Source organism: Onychomys torridus, chromosome 3, assembly GCF_903995425.1.
Source record: "Onychomys torridus chromosome 3, mOncTor1.1, whole genome shotgun sequence".
Lineage (NCBI taxonomy): Eukaryota > Metazoa > Chordata > Mammalia > Rodentia > Cricetidae > Onychomys > Onychomys torridus.
The window spans coordinates 81,027,845-81,055,682 of record NC_050445.1 but is presented as its reverse complement, the minus strand read 5'-3'; the positions used below and the strand labels follow the sequence as shown (position 1 = coordinate 81,055,682).

The 27,838-nt window shown below is 38.7% G+C and overlaps 1 protein-coding gene across 2 annotated transcripts in view; it reads left to right on the top strand.

Annotated features, from left to right (window-relative positions):
• Nucleotides 1-27,838, top strand: part of Reln (reelin) — a 459,087-nt gene that overhangs the window by 143,108 nt on the left and 288,141 nt on the right. For both annotated transcript variants that reach the window (XM_036180358.1, XM_036180357.1), the window contains exon 3: nt 2,516-2,651. In XM_036180358.1, coding sequence (XP_036036251.1) covers nt 2,516-2,651 — 136 coding nt within the window. The remainder of the gene's footprint in view (nt 1-2,515; nt 2,652-27,838) is intronic.

The window sequence follows — 27,838 nt, the reverse complement described above, 5'->3', positions numbered from 1 at the left end:
TAGCACTCAAAGCACAGACCCAGTGGACACTTCAGGGAGAATGAGAGGCCAGATTGTGCTGAACTTAAGAATGGATGCTGAGAGCTGCATGTCTCTGGAGTCTGATGGAAAGCTATGAACGGAAATGGAGCAAGAGATTGACACAGTCATGTGTTACCTTTCTGAGAACTCATTTTGGTAGAATGGGGAGAGAGATGGGGCTGAAAAACCTGTAAGGAGCTATTGTGGAATCCCAGGAAGGAACAATGACACCAAGAACAATTTAACCATGAGAACATCACACATCAAAATAAAATATTGAAGTGTTGAATCTGTAATCAGGAAGATGAGTTACTAGAAAGAAATGTGTACTTGTTTTTAATCAAGAATTGAGAAACTTTTTAAAGCATGGCCAAAGTAAAATTAAGTAAAATATTGACTATTCACACTGTGTCAGGTGCTAGAAGAATATGAATTAGTAGATCTGATTTTTTTTTAAAGGAACAGAAGATGTAGTGAAGGATGAGAAACAGAACATTCCAGATGCCTTGTGGTATGTTGGGTTTAAGTAAAAGAATCATCAAAAGCCTGGGGAAGAATATCCTGGGTTTTCTTGGAGGTGAAAAGAGGCTAGTACATCCGGATGTAGGATTTGTGAGATGGAAGAGAACAGCTGGGGATTGTATTCTAATTAGAGAGCATAGTTTATGTTAACACAGGGGAAGGAATCACTTGATGTTTGAAGTGAGCAACGTGCAAGGCGGTGGGAAAGACTTGGAGGCTGGCCGTGCTGAAGCTGAACTTTAAAAAGAGAGAGAGAGCTAGAGGTCCATCTAATGGGGCTGACACTTGCCCTGCGTATCAGCCATCTAAAAGGAATTTCACCTTTGGAGGAAGTGTTCCGTTCTTTGCTGCCCAATAGGCAGCTACTAGATACCCGTGGCTGCCTCATCAACAACTAGAGAACTGACTTCTTTATTTTATCTACTTTTAATCAAGTTACTTTAGCCATTTTAGATGGCACAGATCTAGACAATGTGAATAGAATGAGACGTTTGTGGGGAAATACTTAGAGTTCTATTGTACAATGTTACTGTGGAAGGCAGGAAGAAAACTAGTGCTTGTCATAAGCAGAGTCAGCTGCAGCATGAGGCATTGTCTTAAGTGTTGTTTGTTGTGAGAATGAAACACTTCATGTTTACATATGAAATCTAAACTTTTTATATCCATTTACCAAAGTGGTCACAGTAGGTTTACCTCCAGGGATTGTGAGCTCCCCACCCATGGATTCTCGGCTGTATTGGCAGTATCAGATATCTTCCCTCCTGTCTCACAACAAATCTAGGGTATTTATGGTGTCAGGGGCCAGAGATTTGCTCAAAACCACAAATCCAATAAATGAGAGAATTTTGAAACTTAGTTTCCTATTCTTGGCAATGTCTTAGTTTTCAACTAATATGTGTGGTTTTCAGATAAGTTTAAACTCATAGGAAAATTGAGTTTTAAAAGTACCCATATAGCCCTTGCCTCCACACATGAAAACCCTCTTGCTGACATCCTGTCCCACAGTGGCTCATTCTTCAGAATCAATGACCCTGTACCCAGAGTCCATGGCTTCTATTAGTGTCCACTCTGGATATTTTATGTCCTGTGAGTTTTGAGCATTTACATAACAACACGAATCCATTGTTGAAGCACTGTGTAGAATTGAGCTTCCACCCTCAGACCCCATGTTGTCTTCTCCTTTGTCCCTCTCCAGGCCCGGAGAGCACTCGTCTTTGAACTGTTTCTGTAGTTTGTGTTTCTCTAATGTGATGTCTAGCTGGAATCAGAAATCTTGTGCCCTTTTCAGATTGGCTGCTTTCACAATGTACTATACATATTTCACGTTTCTTTATACACTTGCATAGTTTGTTCATTATTTTAGCTAAATCATAGTTAATTTATTCACCCATCTCCTGAAAGACCTTCTAGTTACTTCTGAGTGTTCACAATTATTAACAAAACTGCTTTAAAACACTTGTTTGTGTATGTATGTGAATGCAAGTTTTCATTTCTCATGGATGAGTGGTAAAGAAAACCACTGTTATGTGCTATGGTAATAGTATTTTCAGTTCTATGAGAAAATCGTCTCCTCAAAGGGCTGAAGAGTTTTGTGTCCTCACCAGCAATGGGAGAAAGAGCTCAGCACATACCTGCACCATCAGCGGTGCTGTCCACGGTGGAATGGGCTGTTCTGACAGCAGCTATGTTGCTCTGATCTGCAGTTTGCAGTGGTGTATGGTGTTGAACATTTTTGTATATTAATTGCCATACGTATTTTCTTTGGTACAGAATATCTTCAGGTATTTTGTCTATTTTCTAAATAAGTTGTTTTCATATTATTGAGTTTTTCATCAGTATTTTTATTTGTGTTAAAATTTAGAAAACTGTTAAGAAACATCAAAGACATTCATAAAATATCATGCCTTCGTTGGGTAGGAAGGACTGTTTCATTTTGTTTTCTTTGTAACATCCCTCCCTTTCTGTCTTACAGGGATCATGTCTGACCACCAGTTTGGTAACCAGTTTATGTGCAGTGTGGTTGCCTCTCATGTGAGTCACCTGCCTACAACCAACCTCAGCTTTGTCTGGATTGCCCCCCCAGCCGGCACGGGCTGTGTGAATTTCATGTAAGTACCTAGTGTGTATGTGGCAGATGTGGAGATTACACCAAGTAACTATTTAGTTACATTGTGTCGGTAGGTTTGACTTTAATTAAACTATTAATTGTAGTGTTAAAAGAAGCCAAATCTGATTTTAAAGTAGTCAGTCTTCAATTAATTTTTTGTTTTTTTGTTTTTTGTTTTTTGAGACAGGGTTTCTCTGTGGAGCAGCTCTGGTTGTCCTGAAAGTTGCTCTGTAGACCAGGCTGGCCTTGAACTCACAGAGATCTGCCTGCCTCTGCCTCTGAGTGCTGGGATCAATGGTGTGTGCCACCACCATCCAGCATTTCAACTAAAGTTTTATCTTGAATATTTATTTATTAGCTCCATATGTATTCAGTTCCAGCTGACAATAATGCTTAATAAACTGGAGGTAAATGAGCAGGTAAGAGGAGAAGGATGGTATGGTGAGAGGCTATTAAAGGGCACAGGATGTCACTGAAGATGGGTGTTACATAGTGCAAGGTTGCAGAAGTGTGAAAACTATAGTTAATGTGTTTCCTCTGGCTGCAGGGAGTGTAGTCCCAGCCTGTTTGCTCTGTGTTTGGGTAGAACATCATGGTAGCAGGAACAGGTAGCATGGAAGATTATACAACTATTGAGGAGGTTGGGCTAATAGAGAGAGTGTGTAGGAGATAATGGGGATACAAGAATGAATGTCTCCAGTAAACCACTGTCTTTAGCTAGCTTCTACCTCCTAAAGTTTCTACAAACTTCCTATATAGTACCACCTTCTGGGGACCACGCCTTCAATACATAAGCCTACAGGAGACATTTTAAATAAAAATCACAACTTTAAGACAGTATGACATAAATACTGCCATCATTAAAAATAAGTATATGGGATGGATGTGGTGGCACATGCTTTATCTCTGTGATTTCAAGGCCAGTCTGATCTGCATAGTGAGTTCCATGACAGCCCAGGGTATGTAGAGAGACCCTGTTTCAAAAAAAGTTATGTGTAATTATATATATGTGTGTGTGTATGTATATGCTAATTAACACCATTTAGTTATTCTGAAATATAAACACATAGCAAAACCAAATTGTACCCCAATACTTATACAGTTCCTATTTGCCAATTTAGAAGCAATCTAAAAGTAGAGTGATGCCCCTGAACCTTAGGAGCAGGAACTGTGCTGTGGGTGCATCTATTGCTGCTGGGCACCCCATGATCAGTTGATCTCCGCAATTTGATAGTTGTAGTTTTATATAATGGTTTCCATCTACTGCTAAGAGAACTGTCTTTGATGAGAGGTGAGAACTATACTGTCAGTGGGTATAAGGACAACTTTAGAGTACAGTTCAGAATTACGATGGCTTAGTAAAGTGGCAGAGGTATGGTTTCCTGTAAGATCCGTGTCCTCACTGGTCCTGGTGGTTGGCTGGCTTTACTGCACCAGGATTAACTGCCCTCCTGCTGAGTGGGCTTCAAGTCCAGTTTGACACCTATTGGTTGCAGCCAAGATATGTCTGCCACTATTGCACCTGTAGGCACATCTTGCCATGCTGGTCATTGTTGTGGTTCATAAACACCACAGCTGGATAGGACGATTGATTGCTTCCTTCCCTTTGCAGTTTGCATAGGTCCTATATGAGGTGGAAAGACTGTAAGAGCCAGAGGAACAGGAAGTCTGCTGTGGGATTGTGTTTCATAAAAATTGCAGGGAAGCTTAACCCATGATACCTCAGCAGTAGGGCTGTCTAGATAAGAGCTGAACAATGACAACATGAATAGACATGCTAAAATGGGAGGGTAAAAATCTCACAGGGCCCACCCTTCCCATGGACAATATCTAAGCAACAGGAAAGGGAATGTTAGAAAATAAAAAGAAAGCAGATACAAACAATGCTTCAAGGCTTAGCATACTGCCTGGAAAATGATTGCAAATTCAGCTTTGAGCTTTCTGACCAAAACCGTGTGTTTAAAAACTGCTAAGTGAGTTAGCTACTTTTGTGTGGCCATGACCAGAGTCTCTGGGAGAATAACTAACACAGGGGGAATTTCCCAGGAGGGGAGAAGAAAGTGTGATAGCAGGTGATTTGGGGTGGTGCTGAGTCAGGGGTGATGTTGAACCTAAGGTTCTCTTGTGGGCTTTCACTAAAGAGACTGGGAGACAGAGCGGAAGTTCTTCGTAGCAGGACAGACAACACACGGCAGGCACCTCTTCTCCTGCCCGGCGCCACCGTCCTTCGTCTTTCCTGTCCGGCTTTTACTCATGTCCCTCTCTGCATTTTGTGTTTATTTCTAACACATGGTGTTGTTCATTCAGTGATCTTCTTACTGCTGGAATTCAAGTTCCTTGAAGGCAAGAATCTTTGTTTCTTTAGTGATTTGCTCCAACAGTCTAGAATAGTCCTGGGCACACAGTGGTCATTCACTGAATATTTGGCAAATGCAGTCACTCAGAGACAGAAGCAGCTGTTCAGTGGGCTGTCAGGCAAAACAGAGGTAGAGGATATCATTGATGTTTCTCTTTTAACCTCATACTCAGGCAGCAAAAGCCATAAAATTAATATATACCAAAATTTACTACTAACTCTCCCCCTGACAGCACTGGTCAGTGCCGGGTCTCCTGTGCCACCATGGTACAGACCACGTCCTGCCACTCTGATGAGTGGGACCCAGCTGACAGTATCACAGCCATCCCATGGAGTCAGGTGACTTTTAATTCCATTACCTTCTTCCGAGGGAAGTTTTTGTATTTGAGCCTTTTTCTTCAGGGTCACTGCAGAGGTTGCGTACCTGGTCAGCCCACTTCTCCATACTCTGTCCTACACCGTGTACAGTCTTAGGTACAGTGATATTCGCTGAGGATTTGAAGACCCTGAGCTGCTCTTCTGAGGCCAGGCCTCTGGTGAGAACCTGCAGTCCTTTCTCAGGCTTGTTTTTGTTGTCTTCTTTTTTAGCCCCAGGTGAGCACAGCATAGGAGAGCTTCCTGAAACCTCTTTCTTCCTGCTTTTCTCTCCCCTGGGCTGTTTTCCTCCAAGTATAATTGCTGACACATTCTTCAAGACTTGTTCAAAAACTTCTCTGATTGAGGGGAGCAGTTTTGGTTGTTGTTTTGTTGTTTGTATGTGTGTATGTGGTAGTTGGTACAGTGTCTGAGTTATGTGATCTCAAGTTACATGATCCCCAGTGTCACAGTTTATTTTAGCTCTGTAATGATCCGTGCCTCTTGTAGCATGCATATATAATTTCTTATTTCCAAATAAGAATTGCTTTCTTAAAAGGCAAAACATACAGTAATGGAAACAGTATAAAACTGACTACTTAAATAAACTTAGGTTTTCTTTTATGCTTTGTTTTTTTTTCATAGCGAGTCTTGAACTGATAGCTTTGACCATGCTATCAAGTTCTCTACTGTGAGTTATAATAAACCCCCAAATTTAAGTTTTCAATTGGATCTATTTTAAAATATTAAAATATGATTTTTGAATATTTTTATCACTGTGACCAAATACTAGAAAAAAACAATTTATGGGAAAAGGATTTATTTTGGCTCAAAGATTGAGAGGATAATGCTCATTGTGGTGGGGAAGGCCCATCATGGCAGGAAGTACCCATCATGGCTGGGAATGTCCATCATGGTAAAGAATGCCCATCATGGCTAGGCTGTGTTCATCATGGAGAGGAAGCACCCATCACGGCAGGAAAGTGCCCATCATGATGAGGATGTGTCTATCATGGTGGGAAAGCCCATCATGGTTGGAAAAGTGTCCATTATGGAGAAGTGCCTATCATGATGAGGAATACTCATCATGGCAAGGATGTGCCCATCATGTTGTAGATGTGCCCATCATGGTGAGGATGTTCCTATCATGGAAAGGATGTGTTCATCATGGTGAGGATGTGCCCATCATGGTGTAGATGTGCCCATCGTGATAAGGATGTGCTCATCATGGTGAGGATGTGCCCATCATGGCCAGGATGTGCCCATTACAGTGAGGATGTGCCCATTACAGTGAGGATGTGCCCATTACAGTGAGGATATGCCCATCATAGTGAGGAAGTGCCCATCATGGAAAGGAAGTGGCATCATGGCAAGGATGTACACATCATGGAAGTGCATAACAACAGGACCTGTGGCTCGGTCAGGAATCACAGAAAGTTCACTGTCTTTCCCACTTTTCCCTTCTCATCCATCCCAGCCATGGGATGGTGCTGCCCACATTCTAAGTATAGGTCCTTCCTCCTTAAAGTTCTCCAAAAGCTCTCTCAAAGACTTGCCAAAATGTGGCTCCTAGGTTATTCCAAATCCAGCCAGTTTGCCAATAGAGATCACATATCACAAATTGGGTCGGGCGGTGGTGGCGCACGCCTGTAATCCCAGCACTCGGGAGGCAGAGGCATGCGGATCTCTGTGAGTTCGAGGCCAGCCTGGGCTACCAAGTGAGTTCCAGGAAAGGCGCAAAGCTACACAGAGATCCCTGTCTCGAAAAAAACAAAAACAAAAACAAACAAACATATCACAAATTATTTTATGATCTTACTGTTCCTAAAATGTGAAATTTTGTTTCTTCTGATTTTTTTAAGTCTTATCTCTAGCAGTCCATCAGAAAAAAATCCATTTGTTCAGAATAATTTTTTTGATTGAAAAGAAATGCAGTCACTCTCAAGAATAGTTTCAAGTAAAATTTGATAATACAGTTTTTGTACTTTCTAGGATTCTCCATAAGCAGTTACTTTGTAGAGTATCTGTCCTGTGTGGTGAGATTCTTTCATTGATCTCATTCCCTGTCACTTGTGAGAAATACAGGAAAGGGAGACCCAACAAGGACTGCTGAAGCAGTCTGTTTCATTTTCCTACCTATATTCCATATATATGTATACACTGGATACCATATATATGTAAATATGTACACTTATGCATAAATAATTAGTAAGTTTCCGGCAGTGCTTGAAGCTTGTTAATATTAAAATGTTGGAAATATTCAATATTAATTTTAAATACCAAACAAAACTAAAACAGTACAATAACCTATGATATTTGAAGTTAAATACACTATGAGTTCTCTTTTTCAATTAGCCTTGAAATTAGAGCTTTGATTTGTGAAGGTGGGAGAATTCTTTTTCTGCTTTTTACTTAATTGGCATACAATGTTAGTACTTCTTTGTAGGGTACCATTATAGTTCAGTTACATGTATATAATGTGTAAAGATTAAAATCAAAGTAACAGTTGTATCCTCAAAGATTATCTTTTCTCCTGTTTTCATTTTTTGCCTATTCCTGACTTCCTGTGTGTGTGTGTGTGTGTGTGTGTGTAAACCTATGTGTAAAGGTGTGTGTGTGTGTGTGTGTGTGTGTGTGTGTATGGGTGTATGGGTGTGTTTGTGTGCATGGGTGTGTATGTGTGTGTGTATGGGTGTATGGGTGTATGGGTGTGTGTGTGCATGGGTGTGTGTGTATGGGTGTGTGTGTGCATGGGTGTGTGTGCATGGGTGTGTGTGTGTGTGTGTGTGTGTATGGGTGTATGGGTGTGTGTGTGTGCATGGGTGTGTGTGTGTGTGTGTGTGTGTATGGGTGTATGGGTGTATGGGTGTGTGTGTGCATGGGTGTGTGTGTATGGGTGTGTGTGTGCATGGGTGTGTGTGCATGGGTGTGTGTGTGTGTGTGTGTATGGGTGTATGGGTGTATGGGTGTGTGTGTGCATGGGTGTGTGTGTATGGGTGTGTGTGTGTGCATGGGTGTGTGTGCATGGGTGTGTGTGTGTGTGGGTGTGTGTGTGTGGGTGTGTGTGTGTGCATGTGTGTGTGTGCATGGGTGTGTGTGTGTGTGTGTGGGTGTGTGTGTGTGTGTGTGTGCATGGGTGTGTGTGTGGGGGTGTATGGGTGTGTGTGTGTGCGTGGGTGTGTGTGTGTGGGTGGGTGTGTGTGTGGGTGTATGGGTGTATGGGGGTGTGTGTGTGCATGGGTGTGTGTGTGTGTGTGTGTGTGGGTGTGGGTGTGTGGGTGTGTGGGTGTGTGTGTGTGCATGGGTGTGTGTGTGTGTGTGTGTGGGTGTGTGTGGGTGGGTGTATGGGTGTATGGGTGTGTGTGTGTGCATGGGTGTGTGTGTGTGTGTGTGTGTGTGTGTGTGTGTGTGGGTGTATGGGTGTATGGGTGTGTGTGTGCATGGGTGTGTGTGTGCATGGGTGTGTGTGTGTGTGTGTGTGTGTGTGTGTGTGTGTGTGTGTTGTATATAAGGAAGCCAACCTCCAGTTTCATTCTTCATTATCTGTCCACATTGTTTTGGTTTGTTTTTTTGAGACACTGTCATCTCTCACTGGAACCTGAGGCTCATCAGTTAGTCCAGGCTAGCACATGGATAAGCCCCACAGAACCACCTGTGTTTACCGTCCCAGTGCTGGGATTACAAACCAGCATTACCATGCCTTAATTTTTATGACTTTCCATAGGTGGTAGGGAACCAAACATATGTCCTGGTGCCTGCATGGTAAGCATTTCACCAATGGGGCCATGTCCCCAGCCCCCATTTCTGACTCTTTTAAATTCATTTTATTAGTCAACTATATATCTTTGCTGTATAGATTGGAGGGTTTTTAAAATAGATTTTCAATTTTAAAATTACATTTATTTACTTATTTGTAGGAGTGGTAGGGGCATGCACATGCCACACCCCACATGTGGAAGTCAGAGAAATAATTTGTATGTGAGTGAGGTTAAAATTCAGATCATCAAGCTTGGTGGTAAGCACCTTTCCTCACTAAGCCATCTTGCCAGCCCTACATATATCTTTGGATATTTAAAGTCATAGGTTCTCATTCTACTTTCTTCTTTTTGTGGTTTTATTGTATTACTTAATGTCTTATAACAGATGGAATGCTAGCTTTGAAGACATTCAATGACTAGTATCTAACTCAGCATGGACATGGTCTTTGTAAGACTGATTGAATTGATAGTATACTCAATTTTTTAATTTCAGCATAGCCAATTTATGGGGGTTTTTTTAGCTTTAAACCAAGTCACTCACATTGAAACCTTAAAAAATTCTGCACCAAGAATTAGATACATCTGAACTGAAATTCAAGACAATTCTATAATGTGTTATGTGTACCTTTTCAGTAAGTAAGAAATAGCTTTCTGTCTGAAAAACCAAATACTCACAAACGCAGCACGGGAGCTGCATTTACTGCCTTTCTTGTTAAAAATAATGAAGTGGGAGACAGAGGTGAGGGCACCCTGAGGATACAGGGTAGGCTGTACTGATGCATATAGACAAAAAAGCTACCATTAGTTTAGCATCACTGTTTGCCACCTATTGGCAACACTGTATAAATAGTATCGCCTCACATTCTCCTCACATTTGTGTATTATGGCTGTACTGCTTACCTCTAATTTTATACTGAATCATTGTCTTCAGTGACTAGTTAGACTCAATTAAAAACGGAGGGCAAGAGAGAGGAGGAGAGGGGCAGACAGGTGGACAGGAAGGAAGGATGCAAGGATGAAGCAAGAGAGTGAAGGATGAACAGAAGAGGCAAAGAAGAAATCTTCAGACCATTTAAGCTTAAAAATTATTGCAAAAGACATCAGGGTAATAATAATGTTTGATTTACTTTATGCATTCCATTCATTAAATGTTTTTTATATTTTAATCCAATAATTATCATAATAATGGTACCCACTTTGGAGAATTACTGTCTCAGTTTATAGATGAGGACATTGAACTAAAGAAATGTTAAATAACTAGCCTTAAGTAACTCTGTGAGCAAAACAACCTGAGGGAAAAAAGTAATTTTTCCCCAAATGATCACTTTCCTATTTTATTATAGAAAATAATTATACTTAAGCCATTTAAGTCAGATAGACTTTGCAGGGTAGCGTCGGAATATTTCCCACATGGCCAGCAGGTGTTTCCTACTCTGTTTGACATGTGTACTGATAAGATGACCAGCACAATTACCCAGTTCATCCAAATACCAAGAGACACAAAAACTGAAGACAAAATGAACTGGGGTATTTTCTATTTAAGATAAACTTGAGTCAACAAAGAGGCACCAGGGAGGAACCATACTTGACATTGATAACTTCTAGAGGGGTTGTTTTTAAAGTACTCTAAACAAGAAGCAAAAAGATCATTTGAAAAATTGAAGACTAGCAGCTTCTGAATACCTGTCAGGCTTGAGATAGAATTGATAGAGTCCTGGAGCACTGCTTCGAGTGCAGCCCTGATGCTTTAATTTTTGATGGGAGCCTTTCCAGCCTGCCTGGAGAATCCCCCGAGAAAAACGTTTGTTGGTTGCCCATTTATTTCCACCCATCAGAAGGAAATCCCACACTTATATTTGCTTTGTTACTTAAACATCTGAAATAAGATAGGGACCCTGCATTTACCTATCTGCCGGGAGTTCATTTGTGCCACAAACAAGGGAGTCAGCAGTTGATATGTGTGGATTCTACTTGGATCTCAAGACTGCATGCTGTTTGCTGCAAAAAATAAATTACTTCTCCTGTAAGTTTGAAATGATTGTATCCCTACTGCGAGATAAAACTAGAATGCTGGTTTTTGAATAAGGAATTTCATCTGTAAATCACAATTGTCTTTTTTTCTCTGATGGTCTGATTTTCTTTTTTTATACACATCCTCCAATTTGAGACAATTATTTTAGTGCTGCTCAAAAAGTACCTGTGAATGACAGGATAAAAACTATGTTAGTTATTCATCCATAGAGGGAAATGTTGGAAGCCTGGCTATAGTTCTCACCTCCTGCCGGCCCCTGTTTTTTATCAGAGTTGCACAGCCAATTAGGTAGGTCAAGGTGACAGTCTAGAATGTGCTCTCAGAGATCAGCACCTTGGCCAATGAGGTCAGGGTGCTTCTTGTGTTTTAATTTTTAATTGAGAAGAGTATGGTTGAGGTAAAATATATACATCAAACTCCAAGAATCGTTGAAGAAACCAATTGTTAAATTAATGATGTGACATATTTTAAAAGTTTTGTAAATACTTGACAGTGAAAACAGCTGTCTTCATTTTTCCTTTCTCTATTCCTTTGTTTTCCTTTCTTCATCCAGAAATTCATAAGGTAAGCCTGGTTGATTCTATTAGGATGATCTCTGGGGTCTCCTCAGGACTGCCTTTTTTGTATCACTCATAAGACTACCAGAGAAGTAGCAGCTACCTTTCAGTGTGGGAGATGGATATGTGGCTGTGGAATTCTACCCCAGGATGAATAGCTGTGCTAGAGAATTTGTTCCTTCTTGAAAATTCCTGCTTTTCAGGCCGTAGAAAAAGTCTGTGGCAAAGCCCCACTTCTCCTTGCTTGGTTTCACTTGATGGGGTGAGGATGTTGAAAGCATTGAGAAGGGCCTGGGCTTTAGAGCCAGAGCTGGGGCTCTCAGCAGAGCCCTGTGGCTGACATGTGTTACTTGGAACCTCATGGACTGTCTGTAGAAGTAGACAGTCAAATTCTGCACTGCAGGTTTCCCAGGTTACAGTGAGAAATGCTTCTGACTCTAATAGAAATGCCCTATGTGATATTTGTGGGGATGTTTAGGGTATTTCTCTATTTTTAGAATTTATTTAGCCAGTTTTAGAATCCCCTAGTGAATTTTTACCCCAAAGTTTAACACATTTAAAATTAGCAATGACAATGATGTTGGAGAAACAGGTAAATAACTTTTTCCCATGGCAGCAGCCACTCAGTGATTTCCCATTGTCTGGAGAGTTGGGTAATATAGCAAGCACCACTGTTATTTTTGAACTCTACTTTTAGTCCAGTATCAGAATATTAAATCATGGGTACATATGGAAAATAAAAATTTTAATCCTTTTATATAAAAATTGAAATAATTATGTCCTTTATAACTTACTTGGATATGCACATATTAGTATATATAGGCACCTACATACTCAACCATATACACATACATATATTTTAGACTTGTTTGGAATTGTACTTTCTAGCATAGTAACTACAAGCTATGTACAACTGTTTGAATGAAGTTAATTCATAAAATTTAAAATGTAGTTCCTCAGTACTACCAGCTACATTTCACATCCTCACTCACAGCATGTAGCCAATAACTGTTGTGACTCTTGTTGACTGGCACAGATACACACCATTTTAGCCCTTGCAGGAAGTTCCCTTGTATGTAACAGGTTTAGAGAATCTGATGGATCATCTTCTCCTATGGCATTACCTTGACGTTTGTGGAAAATAACCATGCACTTCAAAGTACAATAGGAGTTCTACACAATCTGTTCTTACTAGGTGTGAACTAGGTGATCAAATGAACTAGATCAAGTTCACTCTTGCTTGCCATAACTTTAACCTCACCAATCAAGGTGGTTTCTCCTGAAAAGCTTGTTACCTAATTGCTCATTTTAGATTCATTTGCCAGTATGCATTTTCCATGGTCTTAAACATGGCTGTGTCATGGTAGCCGAGTGTGATGGGTGAGCAGTCCCTTTGGGTGCCCCTCCCCTCTTACTTCTTTCCTACTTCTGCTCCCATTCTGCCAATCCTCTCCCACCTCTGCCACATACTTTAGACCCTATACTATCTAGAATGTGCTCTTACCCATGGAAACTTACTCTCATGTGTCTATTGTTTAAAATGGGCTCATCTGGAGGGCTAATTATTATTAATATAAGAACAATAATGGGATTTAGTATGCCATTTGATGATGGTGGTGGTGATGAGAAGAGTAGTATTATATTAACCGTAAAATGCCATCTTCCATGTGCTGGCATGTGCATGTCAGGCATCCTAAGCTCCCTCACACTTCCCAAGCCAGGAGTTCCTAAAAGGATTGCTCAATAAATTTGACTCAAATTTCAACATTTTACCCACCATCCTATACTACCATCTTATAGCACATTGAAAATGGGGTTCATGAAGACAACATAGTAACCTGGGAGATGCTTGGAATGTGGAATGAAAAAAAATGATTAATTTCCAGTACATTACAGTTGAGTTTGTAGAGAACTCCTGGCATCATGGAAGACTAAGCTGGCACAGCAGGAATTTTCCTGCTATAATCATGTAGAAATTGGAGCTAAGACAGCAAACTTTGAGATTTTCAAGAATGGCAGGACCAGATTCCGGGAGAAAAGAGAAATGGCTAGGATGGCTTAAGAGGCGAAGCTGAGGCTGTCATGTTCTACTGATATTTGAAGATAGACTTGGGCCCCAAGTTTGCCTTTCTACCCTGTGTAGACCCAGAACTGTGAGAGCCCATTTAATGATGGTATGAAATAAGAAAGGATGAGAGCTGAAAATAGGTCCTCCCTATGAAGCATCCATTTTCTGAAACACAGAGGTTTTTTATCTTCTTGGAGTCATCCATAAAGGTAAGTTACTTATACGATGCTAACCCCTCAGCATGTGAAGAGTTGCTCTGATGATTAACATTGACTATCAGCCTAACAGGACCGACTATCACCAGAAGGTGCACTTCTGGCATGCATGGGAGGGATTCTCCTGATAAGGTTACTTGAAGTGGAAAAGCCACCCTCAGAGTGGGTGGCTCTGTTCCTTGGGGTTAGAGCCTGGTCACCAGCATCCACTGCTATCTTCCTCCTGACTATAGTTGTGAAGTAATCAAATATTCCAAATGTCTGCACTGACTTTCCTACCACAATAGGTTGTATCTTGAACTATGAACCAAAAATCAGCCCTTTCTCCTTTGAGTTGCTTTTTTCAGGGTCTTTTTCTTTCTTTAATGCATATGGGTGTTTTGCCTGTTGTGTGTGCAGTACCCTTCAAGGCCAGAAGAGGATAGCAGAGCCTCTGGAATGGAAGTGATAGAGGATATGACTGTCATGTAGGTGCTTGGAACCAAACCTGGGTCTTCTGGAAGAGCAGCCATTGTTCTTAACATCTAAGCCACCTCTCTAGCCCATTCTTAGACTATTTTGTCAGCAACAGGAAAGGAGACTAACATGACAGACAGTGGTTTTACATCAATTGCATGTTATCAAACACCATGTTAAGAAATTAACATCCAGGGGCTGGAGAGATGGCTCAGAGGTTAAAAGCACCGACTGCTCTTCCAGAGGTCCTGAGTTCAATTCCCAGCAACCACATGGTGGCTCACAACCATCTGTAATGAGATCTGGCACCCTCTTCTGTATACATAATAAACATAATAAATAAATAAATCTTTTAAAAAAAGAAAAAAAGAAATTAACATCCAATATAAACATTAGAAGGAGGTAATACAAAGAATGAGAAGAGGCAACCTTAAGGAGATAGTGGAGGAGAATTTTTAGGACTAAGGTAAAGTAAAACATCTTTTCTACCTAAGCAAAATAAAGTGAATTAGCAGTGATACAACTAATAATGAGCCTTCAGAATATTACAGCCAAAAATACCAAAGGCAACTAGAAAAGAGGTGTATTTCTTGTAAATTCAGCTAGACAGTGGTCTTCTCATCTGAAACAAAGGGAAAATATCTTAAAAGTAGTAAAAGAAAACAACCGTTATCCTGGGGTTCTGTGCCTGAAGTGTGGTAAATATGAAAGCCAAGTAAATATATTTTCAAAACTATAGTTTAAAGAGTTTTGCTGTATGGTCTGTACATTCTGAAGCAAGTTTTTTAGAGAATATGTGTTAGCAAAAGATAAATCCAGAAGAAAGGTGGAAATGCAAGACTTCATGACATGAGGCACTCATGAGGAGAAAAACCATTTGGTAAGTGTCTAGAATTTTAAGAATCAAATGTGGAAATAATTGAAGAAATGCACAATGACAATTACTTTAACTGCCATAGTTGGACTTTTTTGTCAGGACCATTGGCTCCCCAATAATGACACAGAGATTTATTATTAGTTATGAAAGCTTGGGCTTGTTTCTAACTAGCTCTTATAACTTAAATTAACCTATATCTTTTCATCTATGTGTTGCCACATGACTCATGGATTTTACCTCCCTTCCTGTATGTCTGTTCCCCCGATTCAGGCTGGTGACTCTGCCTTTCTTATTCCCAACATCCTCTATGCCTGGAAATCCTGCTTAGCTATTGTTCATTCAGCTTTTTATTAAACCATTCAGTGACATGTCTTCACAGTGTACAAAAAGATTATTCCACACAACATTGCTTTAATTTTAAAGCAATGAATAATCAAACTACAATGCAACATAGTGTTTGAATTTGAAAAAGGAAGAAAGTAAAGTATTAAATGCCCTTAACTTAACTTAAAATATTATAGCCTTAGTTAAAGATACAAAGTTAAAAATGGATATGAAATTAGAACTTTCAAAGAAGGAGATTGGGGAAGGATTAAACATCATGAAACTAATCCAATATAATAAATGAAAAAGGCAAATTTAAAAATTATAGAAATATAAAATGTAGCAGATCCCTGAAAAAGCCTGAGTCTGTTAATAACTACAATGACCATAAATAGGTAAAAATTTCCATTTAAAAATAACTTTCAGAATGTTATTTCAAAATTGTAGCAATATGTTTCTTCTTAAAGTCAAACCTAGGCACAAAGCTACAAATATACAGAAGGCATACCAGGCAAGTACTATACAAAAGTATTTAAGCATTGCTAAATTAACTGGAAAAGCATAAAAATGTGTTATTGAGGCTAAAGATAACTGTTTAAGAACAAGATAATTTTCATGTGAACAGAGCTGAAGCAAACATTTAAAACAAAAAAATACCTTTTATTTAGCAGGGTGCTGAGTACCTATTTTCAATATTTAAATTTCAAATAGCATTATAAATTCTTTAAAATATGTTTGTTGAAAAAATGAAAGATAAAAAGTTGAACTCTGAATTTCTGAGTAGGTAAGGATCGTTATCAGAGGGTGGAGGTGGGCTTGGGTGTGGAGGGAAGAGTTTTTTTGATCAAATGACCCAAAATTTCAAACAAAAGGAATAGGTTCTGTGATCTATTGTACAGAAAGCTGGGTAAACACAGATAATAATAGTATTATACATTTCAATATAACTGAATTTCCATTGCTTAGCCATAGAACATAAGTAAGCAATTATTGACTTACTTGACTCAATCATGCAACATCATAAATCTACACCAAGACCTCACACTCTCCACACAAGTGAATATAATGTATTTTATTAAGTCAATGTAACATTAATTTGGATTAACTATTGTAACTATTCATTGAATGGGTATGTGAATGCATGGCATATCAGAAGATTATACATTCATGGTTTTTCTCCCAGGCATGCACTGGGAACAGCAGGTTACCTAATATGTTAATTGTTTTTGGATAATATCAAAATAAAAATCTCTCAGCAGTTTAAATTTTCTGATTTATAGTTTTCTCCAACAATTTCAAGGACATTGCTAAATTATTCTAAGTATTAATTCTGATATTTAAACATTCTATAATACAGCTGTATTTATTTAGTAAACCGACTGAACTATTTTTGAATGCTACTTGGACTAAAGTAAAATTTAAAGTTAATGTTGTTGACTGTTTTTAAGCTGAATGATCCAAGTCCATGTAAGTACTTAATGCTTTACTGAGGGTTTATTTTTAAATTTTTTGAGGAACTACACATGTAAAACACAATTTCTGAACTTATATTTAAATAATAATGTCAGTATATGCTAAAAGTCCTTTCATTTATGAAATAAACCTCAAACAAAAACACCACCATATAACACTGAGGTAGATTTAGTCACTGACACTGGTAAGTCCTAGGCGGGAATCATGTGTAAGGGATCTCCAATAATGTTTATGGATGGGATTATGAAGAATGGTCTCATGATCTGAGCTTCATATTTCAAAGAGCAACATTCCAAATTTTTTAGGAAAGGCTGATGGTGAAAAGGCTTCTAATTAGAACTGTATACTGTAGTTGCAAGGAAACTAAAATGGTAGGTCCCTTAATCACACCCCTGTTCTAACTTAAGCAAATATGTCTCTAAAGCTCAGCAGCATAAGCCCTTCTTCTCAATCCGCCTGCAGGCATTAATGCTCAGACTGGAGACTGCATCCTTATTTGCTAAAAGCAGAGATGGTTACAAAAGAGCTTTTCTCACTCTGAGGATAAAAGCTGGAGTATACTTTAATTTTGGTGACTGCCTGGCTCATCTCAGCACCATAATACTGATTTGGCTCAAACCCAAAAAGTAGCAAGTCAGTACTTACATGTCTATGGATCAAAATTAGATGAAAAATTGCTGTTTCTCATCTCCAAAGCTATTTGCTGCACATTTCATAACTCTCAAGATGCCTTTTGTAATATGTGATAACAGAGCCAACCACAGCATCTGCCTAGGAAGAGATTACTTTAATTATGGACTCAATGTCCTATTTTCTGCAAGTGATCCCCAGAGATGGGCCTTCTGCCGAAGGAGAGGTGCAAGGATACACATAAAGCCCGATGTCAGCCCCAAAGATGTAGCTAACATGCGACAAGGGCACCCATAAACTACCTTCATTTCCTAGTCTGCACTGTGATGGAGGAGTCCAGAGTGATAGGTTTTTAATTATTCTAGCATCTGCTGTTATGACTCTGCATGGTAAGGGCAAGGTGAGCTTATCAGGGAACAAAACCTCAGAGGAGTCTGCACAGGAAACGGACTGTATTAAACAGTGTTGGCATCATTCAAAAATCACTGTTTTTTGTTTTTGTTTTTTTTTAATATGTGATTCTTCTTAACAAAGAAACAAAACATTTTAATTTCTAATAATTCTTAAATTATGATGTTGGATAGAACATACTTTCCTTTCACGTTTTCTTTCCAAGCTGAAAAAATTATATGTGTTTCATTAGTTTGCTTGAGTATTGTTAGAAAACAAAGTTGAGGGGTTTGCCTGTCAGTCCGGTTCTGGTTAACATACTGAATGCCTTATTGCTGAGATGCCTTTGCCATCCAGAATAATGAATTTAATTTAGAATCAATGTGGATAGCCTGTGTTTGTCCATGAACATTCTTAATAACATTCCACTGACTCAACATTATGAATGGTTGCTTAAAGAAAATTGTTACCTTACAATTTATTCATAACAAGAGAAGCAGGCTCATGGGAGGTCTTCAAAAGCACTTCCAGGTTACATGGGATCCCATCTGACTTCTCAAAAAGTATAACTGAAAAAAATGTGTGTTTGACATTTTTTAAAGGCTGAAAATTATAGAAGACTAACTATGGGAATTAGGTTTAAACTTAAAAAGAAAAAGAAAAAAAGCATTTAAGCCAGGATTTGGCATGGAATCATTTTGTGGATTTTGTGTGTGTGTAAGAAAGAAATTAACCCCTACCCTTCCCCAAAAAAATCTGAACCTACAATCACATTAGGTAAAAATGTCTAATATTTAAAGATGTTTTATAGTGACATTACCTTTTGGCTTAGAAATGAAATGTTATTAATTTATGCTTCAATAGGGAAATTGAAATCAATATAAGGGAATTTTAAATGTAATCTAAAGCATTGAAATAAATATTTATACTTTTTTATATGCCCCATACACTGGAGAAAAAAGTTTAAAATATGTTGAAACAGATAGAAATTTTTGTACTGCATTAATTTTGTAGATGGACAATTGAATCTGCATTAAATACACATCAGTGCCTCTAAGAAGGAGTAAGGAAATCTTTCGATTCTATTTAGCTTTGTGTGTTAGGAATGAAAGTGGTTCCCAGCTGTTGGGAACAACCACACAACGTCATCAGCCACAGGAAAATAACTCAGAATTCTTTCACGTTACTGCTGGCTTTGGAGCTACACATTTCTCTACTTGATGGCACAGACCCCAGATTTGCTGTGCAGCTAGCACTGCACCCTACGGGGAGGACTGCAGCATGTTACTGCCACTCTCTAAGGACCAAGGGAAATCAGTTTTCTCTGAATATTTGTTCTGTAATTTCAGTCCTATGTTACATGTGATAGCTTCCAATTAAACTTTTAAATTAAGTTTTTAATCAAGAGTTATGTTTGGAATATAAACTCACTTTTACTGCTGTTTTCAGACATTGTGTCTAAGCCCTTTTTTAACTATTAAGTTACTATTATTATTATTTTTTTTGGCTTTCTGTCTTTTGTGTTTGAGCTGAATACAAAATATCATGAGTTTTAATTTAAAAGAACAGAAATAAGTAAATATTTTTCAAAAAACAGATTTTGTTTTGCACATTTATGCTTAATACTAAATATTATTTCCTTTAAAATATTCTAAGATATTTTTCTGATTATGGAAGCAATCTTTGTATATATTAAAATATTACTTAGTCAGTCCCTTCATGTATACAAATACACACGTTTCTCCTGTCTCCGAAACCAGAACAGTACCTCAGGGTGTATTTTAACAGATGTGCAGATGTGCTCAATTGTAGTTTTAATGAACTTGGAGTTCTACCATCCATTTTATTTCCAAATCTAGCTTTTATTTAAGATAAAGAAAATGTTTACATTATGAATGTTTTCCCAGTAAACATCCATCTACATTACCATCCAGATAGCATCATATTAGATTCTACGCTGCACTGTATTTAGTTAATCTCTTGTCCGTGGACATTGCGCTTGACTCTGATAGGTTACTGTTATGTAATTTTCTGATGGACAGTCCTCTAGCTAATATTTTGTGTATGCTTCTAACTGAAAATATACTATTTTCATATTAAAGTTAACTATGAATTCATTATGATAAAAGAAAAATCTAAGACATGTATAAACCTGCATTTTCATCATTAGCTGAGACACACGAAGAAGATAGCATTGTTATTTCCAAGATGAATGACAGTGCTCAAATTATTGCTGTAATCCTCTAGTCAACAGCATTTTATCATTCTGTAGTGTTTTCTGTTCCTTTGTTGAATTTCAATAAACACTTGAAAATGTTTGCTTTCAACTGAGGGCAAGCGTTCTGTTTCCAGAGCCCCATGATTTTTAGCTGACAAGTCAGTATAATAAGATGCTTAGTCTGACACACAGACATATATGATACATATATGCACATGTTTAAATATGATTTTACTTTGTCATTTAATAAAACATTATTTTATATAATAAAATGTAGATCCATTACTAAATGGGCTCTGGCTTTATTATATTATACAAATATTGACTTTCTAAATAGCTCATTCCCAAGTGATTGAAACTCCTGTTAGAACCTTTTAAATTATCACTAATTTATTAATACTTCTTAAAAAAATTTATTTTTATTTATTATACTTGTGTTTTAATTTTACACATCAGTCATGGGTTCCCCTGTCCCCCCCCCACCTCCCCTCCATTCCCATCTCCTCCAGGGCCAAGATTCCCCTGGGGATTCAATTCAACCTGGTGGATTCAGTACAGGCAGGTCCAGTTCCCTCCTTCCAGGTTGAGCAAAATGTATGACAGCATTATTTTCATCTTTCTTTCCTTCTGTATTCTATTTTTTTAGTAAATCCTTCCTTCCTTCCTTTTTTTCTTTCTTTCTTGAGACATATTTTCTATGTGTGACAGCCCTGGCCATTCTGGAACTCACTCTGTAGATCAGGCTAGCCAACCTACAGAGATCACAGAGATCCACCTACCTTTGCCTTCTAAGTAAAGACATGTGCCACTATACCCGGCTTCAAAGTAAATTTCTAGTATCAGTGTCTTTAGCTTTTTCCAAAAGAAATCCTACAGCTGTATTCTGGGATCTTATAGTTATTATACAAATACAAATATGACCACGGTTACTAGCAACCAGTTTTTTCTGTTTACAAGAATATTTGCAATACACTTTCTCATCTGTGTAATGGTGGTTTCCATCTCCATCTCTGGCTTTGTTAAATTCAAGGCATAATATTCCCACAAGAGGATAAGAAGACTGCTAGTGTGTTTGGTGTGTTTACATCCTTGGTTATCTGGCTGCCCTTGTGCTCTGCTCACTGGTTCATAAGTCTCCCAGAAGCACAAATACACAGTGAAATATTCAAGTGCATTGGTACCTTTAGACTTTCCTGGGAATAAATTGCTAACTTGATGTGAATAGATACAGGGTCACCTGTAGACATCAGGTGTACGTATCACAAGTGATATGACCTGTGTCACACATTGATGTTCTCAGTTCCTACACCAACAGAAGGATTGGTGATGAAGGACTGGGTCTCCAAGATGGCAGTGCTTACCCAGCGCTCCATTCTCAGCAGCTCTTCAAAGGCCACTGAACAGAGAATGTTGGCTTCACTGGTAGCTGTCATGTAATTAGGGATAATATTAGCTAAAATAATTTCAGTGTAAGGTCTATATCCTATCATTGCTAAAGAAAACCTTTAGAAATGAAAGTGGCGAGGCGGCAGTGGCACACCCTTTGATAGCAGCACTTGGGAAGCAGAGGTAGGTGGATCTCTGAGGCCAGCCTGGGCTACAGAGTGAGTTCCAGGACAGCCAGGACTACACAGAGAAATCCTGTCTTGAAAAAAACAAAACAAAAAAGAAAACCTTTGAAAGTGTGTGTGTATGCATGCATGTGTGTGCACATGAGTGTGTGTGCATGTGTGTGTACATGTGTATGTGTGTTTTTATGATTTCTGTGTGTGTGTGTGTGTGTGTGTGTGTGTGTGTGTGTGTTTGTGTGTGCATACAGAGAATGATAACTACTGATATCGACTGTGAAGCATGACATTTTCTTTGGGGAGATAGCTTTCTGTATATTGAACTTTTCTCATTTTTATGCAAATTAAAAGATGATTTACATTTTCTTGATTATTTTTTAAAGTAAGGAACCTTAAAACTATACTACCTTTCTGCTGAGTGTACATAGAGAAAACAAAATTTCTGGAATACACTAAAGTATGTTTTTCCTAGTTTCAAAAACCATTTAACCGCTTAACTTAATACTTCTGGAACTGAAAGTAAAAGTACTTTTCTGGATGCATTAACCAGAAGGTTTACAAATCAATTACCTTTGAAATTGGTTTTTGTTGTTCTGTGCCCACTTATACAGAACTTTATGGTATATTAGTGATGAGGACAGACACAGTTAGTGTGTGTAAGGAGTTACTAAGCTGAGAGTCCGCACCTAAACTCCAGAAGCAGAAGGATGACTCTGAGTTAAAAGCCAGCCAACAATACATAGCAAGACCTTGTCTCAGAGAACAAAAGCAAAAGGCCAAAAGGAACTTAAAAATGCCTCCCGTAGAGATCGTTAAAGTGACACACTTGCAGTGCGCCACTTTAATATCTGAGTGTGAGCATTTACCTACAGAGATCTGTCGAGCACTTTGGCTCACCTCTGCCAGTTCATAAGAATGACTTTCTACAACCCATTTTTCTCACATACACATTTTATTTTTCAAAATAAGATCGTCACAATAGCCAATAACATCATTTAATCAAAAAGCAGTGTCTGTGAATCACTAGGAAATTAAAGCTTAGGTTGGTAAAGCTGAAGGATTCCCAGCACTGATAGACATTTAAATTTTCTAAGGTAACTTGTTCATTCCTTGCTGTGTCAAGCCAAATTTAGGACTCTACTTTAAATATAAGGGAATCATATCCTGAAGTCATTCACCCAACTGCTTGCCTTAGAAACCACAGAACATAGGTAAAGTTTAATTTTATTTTTCTAGAAAGATAAAACTAATGCATGTCATTATGTGTAAAATTTTACAAGGCTAAGTATTAGCTAACATACACTTACATAGCTGAGAGCTGAGACCTTCTCAAATGTATGAAAATGGGGAAATTCATAACCAAACTGACTTAAATGTTTTATAATACTTATAGTAGTTATCTCCATTTCTGTAAATTTGGTCACTTCCATGAGCAAAAACTTTCAGGATATAAACTTGTTCCCATGACAGTTTAACAACTGAATGTTAACAGTGGAAATCTTTCAGTAGAACATCCCATCACCTCTGAATCACCTTGGAGATTAGTTATGTTTCTTCATATATTTTCCATCCCTAGTTTCCAATTAAAGATGTATAATGTGGAAAACGCTACTGGTTTAGGACCACGGTCAGGTCATGTACTCATGAGAACAAAGTTGGCCTCTCCTGTTGTTGGGCTTATGTGGCATCCAGAAAGGCCTAACCTTGTAAAAATGGGGAAACTGGGTTCCAGAGACAGGCGCTCACCATCATGAGCTCCATGGCAACCTTCCCCAGTACTGCCTACGCTTCCCCTTCCCTGCTCACCACCTGCTGTAGACCCTGTCCTCTGTTCCCCAGGTCCTCACTATTTACAGGCAGTAGACTGACCCATATGTCAGAAACAACTAAACAGCCACAGTGTCACAGACTGGCACCGGGTAACTGACTAAGATGGTGGCACTTCACTTGGATTTTCACTCTGCCATGACCTTGTAGTCCGGGTTTTCTGCAACAAGTTCAAATTCAAGTAACTGTATCTTTCTGTTACAGTATCACGTGCACTTCATGTTTGAGATTTCTTTCTGTGCTCATGGGGTAAAGCTTTGGTTGTTCTGGGCTCATCTAGAAAATCCCACTGATGAAACACTATCATATGTAAACACATGGACTTTAAAAATAGCAAATACTCTGCCCTCAAAGTACAGTGATGCAGAAATGGTCTCCTGCTGGTTGACTCACTGTCTCTATTTCCATCTGAAGATACAGTTGCTTTTATTTAGCCTTTATTCTTCAGATTTAGTTAAGAGAAAATCATGGTGAATTGTTTAAGTATACTCCTAGATGTGTTTTTCTCAATTCTCATTCAATTTATTGCAAGACTTGAAATTGGCAAGATTGTGGGTATTATTAGTTAATAGGGATGAAATATTGCCTGAGGATCACAAGGGAAAATATGCCCTGTATATAAGATAAAGCATTTCTAGTGGCCTTCCAGGAAAACCACTGTCACATATATTCATGTCTTCATCACTGACTTGAAACAGAGGAAAGAGCTTGTTAATTAAATTCTCAGGGGATATTAAATGGAGAGATGTTTGTTACACAGTATTCATGAGGAATTACACAAAATTCAAAGTGCCCCTGGAGATTGTTAGAGGGGATAGGAAATAAAAATGTAAGCAAATGTGAGTGGAAGCGATTTGAAACACTGATGTTAGATCAGCTGGAGTTAGAGAGCAGTAACAGTAAGAGAGGTCTTCAGTGACAGTAAGTAGGAAATAAGGTATACACTTGAGATGTAACACAGCTCAAGCACTACAGTATGAGGGCCTTTGAATTGAGGTTCCATAGAGGGAACCAGGTAAACAGCTAGCTGAAGAGAGCTCATTTGGAGTTCCTTGATTACATATTAATTCAGACAGGGCAAATCCTAATACAGCAAATAGAAAGAAAAAGAAAAGATTAGCCTTGGTTATATGTATGCAAATACTATATACCCCAGGGAATCAGGCAACAGCCATGTCCAACCTTCAGTCAGGGCCAGTTCCCCTCATCTCCTCTCCCTGGCCTGTCTGAAGTAGAACTTTTGCATTCTGCTTTTGAGCAGTAATCATGGTGAATTAGTTTGTTTCTACTCTGATTGTCCATTGGCCTTCTGGGAAGAAGAAAGCAGGGCTCTGAGGGCAAAAGAGAAGGGTAAGTGGCATGGGACCTGGGTGATGTCAAAAGAGCACAAAGCGGGCAGTTGCTGGCATCCTGGGAACATTAAGGATTTGTTATTTCCAATATTTTCAAGGGCCCCTACATAAAAATGGTTTGGGACTGCTGACTGGAAGATGCCTGGCTGGGAAAAGGGAGCTAGTGAAGGAAACTGTTCTCTTAGTCATGGAAGAAACAACTGAAATGTGGTACCTGTTGCTGGCTTTCTATAGATCCTGTGACTACAACCAGGCAAAACCATTCACAAACCCAGCCTCATTTTTAATAGCTTATTCTTCACAAAAAGTGCCATTAGCCTTTCCAATGGCTTTGTGGCAAGCCGATTATCTCACTTTTTGGTTGGATCTATAAGTTGGACACTATGAAAAGTTCCATAGTATCTTATAGCTGGTATGTGTTTTACTCCAAAAGAAGTTTCGTGGGTCCATTAATCAAAGTCTGTCCTAGTTTATACTTGCTGAAAGAAATCCATAATAAATTAATTCAGCTCAATGAAATTTTCTCCTTATAAAGTGTTTCAAAACCAAATGTTGCCTGTTCCAAATACTGTAGCAGGGGTGTTTATTTACAGTCTGGTACATACATAGTTTGAGCTTCTTAGCATAAGTTACAGGGAATTAATGACTTGTTATTTATTGCTCAGCCACTCAGCAGCAGTGATTTATAGGGCTGTGCTATGCACTGCTGGTTACTCTGCATCTCGATGCAGACTGTCTCATCAATATCGTTAAATGAATTCACAGTGACACAGCTCTGCTACTGTAGTTTTTGATATGAGGGATAACCGAACATAAATCAGGACTTATGTTTAATTCATAAGATGTACCAATCTCTCATGGAGGCGTGAGTAAGGCTGGAGATGTCACAAATGTGTTTTACAGTACCTCTGTGATTACACCCAGGCCCTCCTGTGTGACTTTATACATCAGATAAAAATAATAGGTCGCTTTGCACTAGGCCACTTTTCAGATAAATGCATTTTTTTTTATTTATGTGTGATTGGATCCTATTATTGTCCCACAAAAAGGACGTATTTTGGCAGCAACAGAAGTACAATAGAAGCCAGCTACCTCAAGTTCATAATTCTCATAACTTCTCTAAGTAAATATGGCTAATAATGATTTTAAAAACTAGAGCAATTGGATACTAACACTGAGTCAAAAGAGTTGTTATTTTTGAGTCTTAAAATTTCAGCAATAATTTTTTTCAAATACCCCAGTTAACAATTGGAGAATGGGCCTGGTTATTTCTCCTTACCAGCCCAATATATGAAAAGGAAAATATTACAGCTAAAACATGCCAACGAATTGAGTTTCTTGCTTGTTTGGAAGTAAACAACTACACAAGGACAGAAATTAAGATATACTTATATGCTAGCTTCTCAAGTAAAAGGTAGGAAAATAAACTCTCCTGGCTCTGGACTTCTCTGGCTTTGTTATCAGTGCTACAGTAACCAGTAGTTATTCTTTGAACCAAACACTGTCTCAATACCCTGTAATCCATGCAGAAGAGGTGATTTTTTTTTTCCTGGAGGGATGGATAATCTGCCTCCAGCAAAGCTACGACAAGAGGTATTGGGATAATTGTGAAATTGCCACGGTGTCGGGCCTCATCAGCAGCCCACTATATAGTCCTGTGATCTGCTCTGCTGACTGTCACAAAAAGGACTGTGACCTGTTACTGCCATAGAAAATAATTCCAGCAGATGCAAGAAGCTGACACAAATGTCTTTGCCTCCTTCCTCTGGTTCCAGTTGATTAGACCAAGCTTGGATGGTGATGATTTTAAGACCTAGTTATTTAGGCTTTGCAAGGAAAGGAAGATGGATGAGCTATTGCTTTCAAGGCTGGAGTGACAAAGAGATGAGAGGAAATGACATTACTTAGTGGCGTAATAAGTAATTGATTTCATAATGCTTGGGGCAAAGGGCACAGTGAATATGCAGTGTGAGAGCAGAGGACCCCAGGCATGTCAGCAAAGGAAGCAAAGTGGAAATTGATTGCTGCTGGAGCAGGGTGCTGTGAGGGGAAAATTGCCAAGAAGGATGGTGGTCACAGCATGACTGAAGTAGTTCCTTTTGAGCTTAACTGGAAGTAGATAATTTATTAAAAATAGAGACATTCCATAAACTTATCATTCAAAAATATGCTTCCTGGAGTTTGCATCTCAGAGATCTACAACCTGAAAGAGGGAAGCCTGACTTTGAGTCTCATCAGTGTCCCTGTTCATGCTTCTGACTCACTCGGACTGTTGTCTCCTCTTTGAACTCATTGTCTCAGAGTTGTCTTCCATATTCCAGAGTAAATGATCTTGAAATTCTTGGGTGTTCTAGTTTAGATATCATTGGCTCTTGGACATGGAAACCAAAGATAATTAAACTACCCTTCTGTAGTTTTGGTTGGATCCAGGTTAATGGTCTGCAGTGCTGAGTATGTAAATACCATTCCCAGCAAAGACACATGCTTGCACTACAGGTTCTTTTTCTTTCTACCTCCACACAAAGTAGACACAGGCAAAGGGACTGTAAGATGAAAGGTAAATAAATAAAAACCCCACAAAGCATTATGAAACAAAGAACTCCAAACATTCCATTTTCATTTTGTATTAGCAATCTATTGCTGGGCATGGTGCCGGGCTGTAAGAGTGGTTTATATACACAGTGAGACTCCATTGGAGAAAACTGAATTTTCCTTTTTGTGTGGTTCTCAATT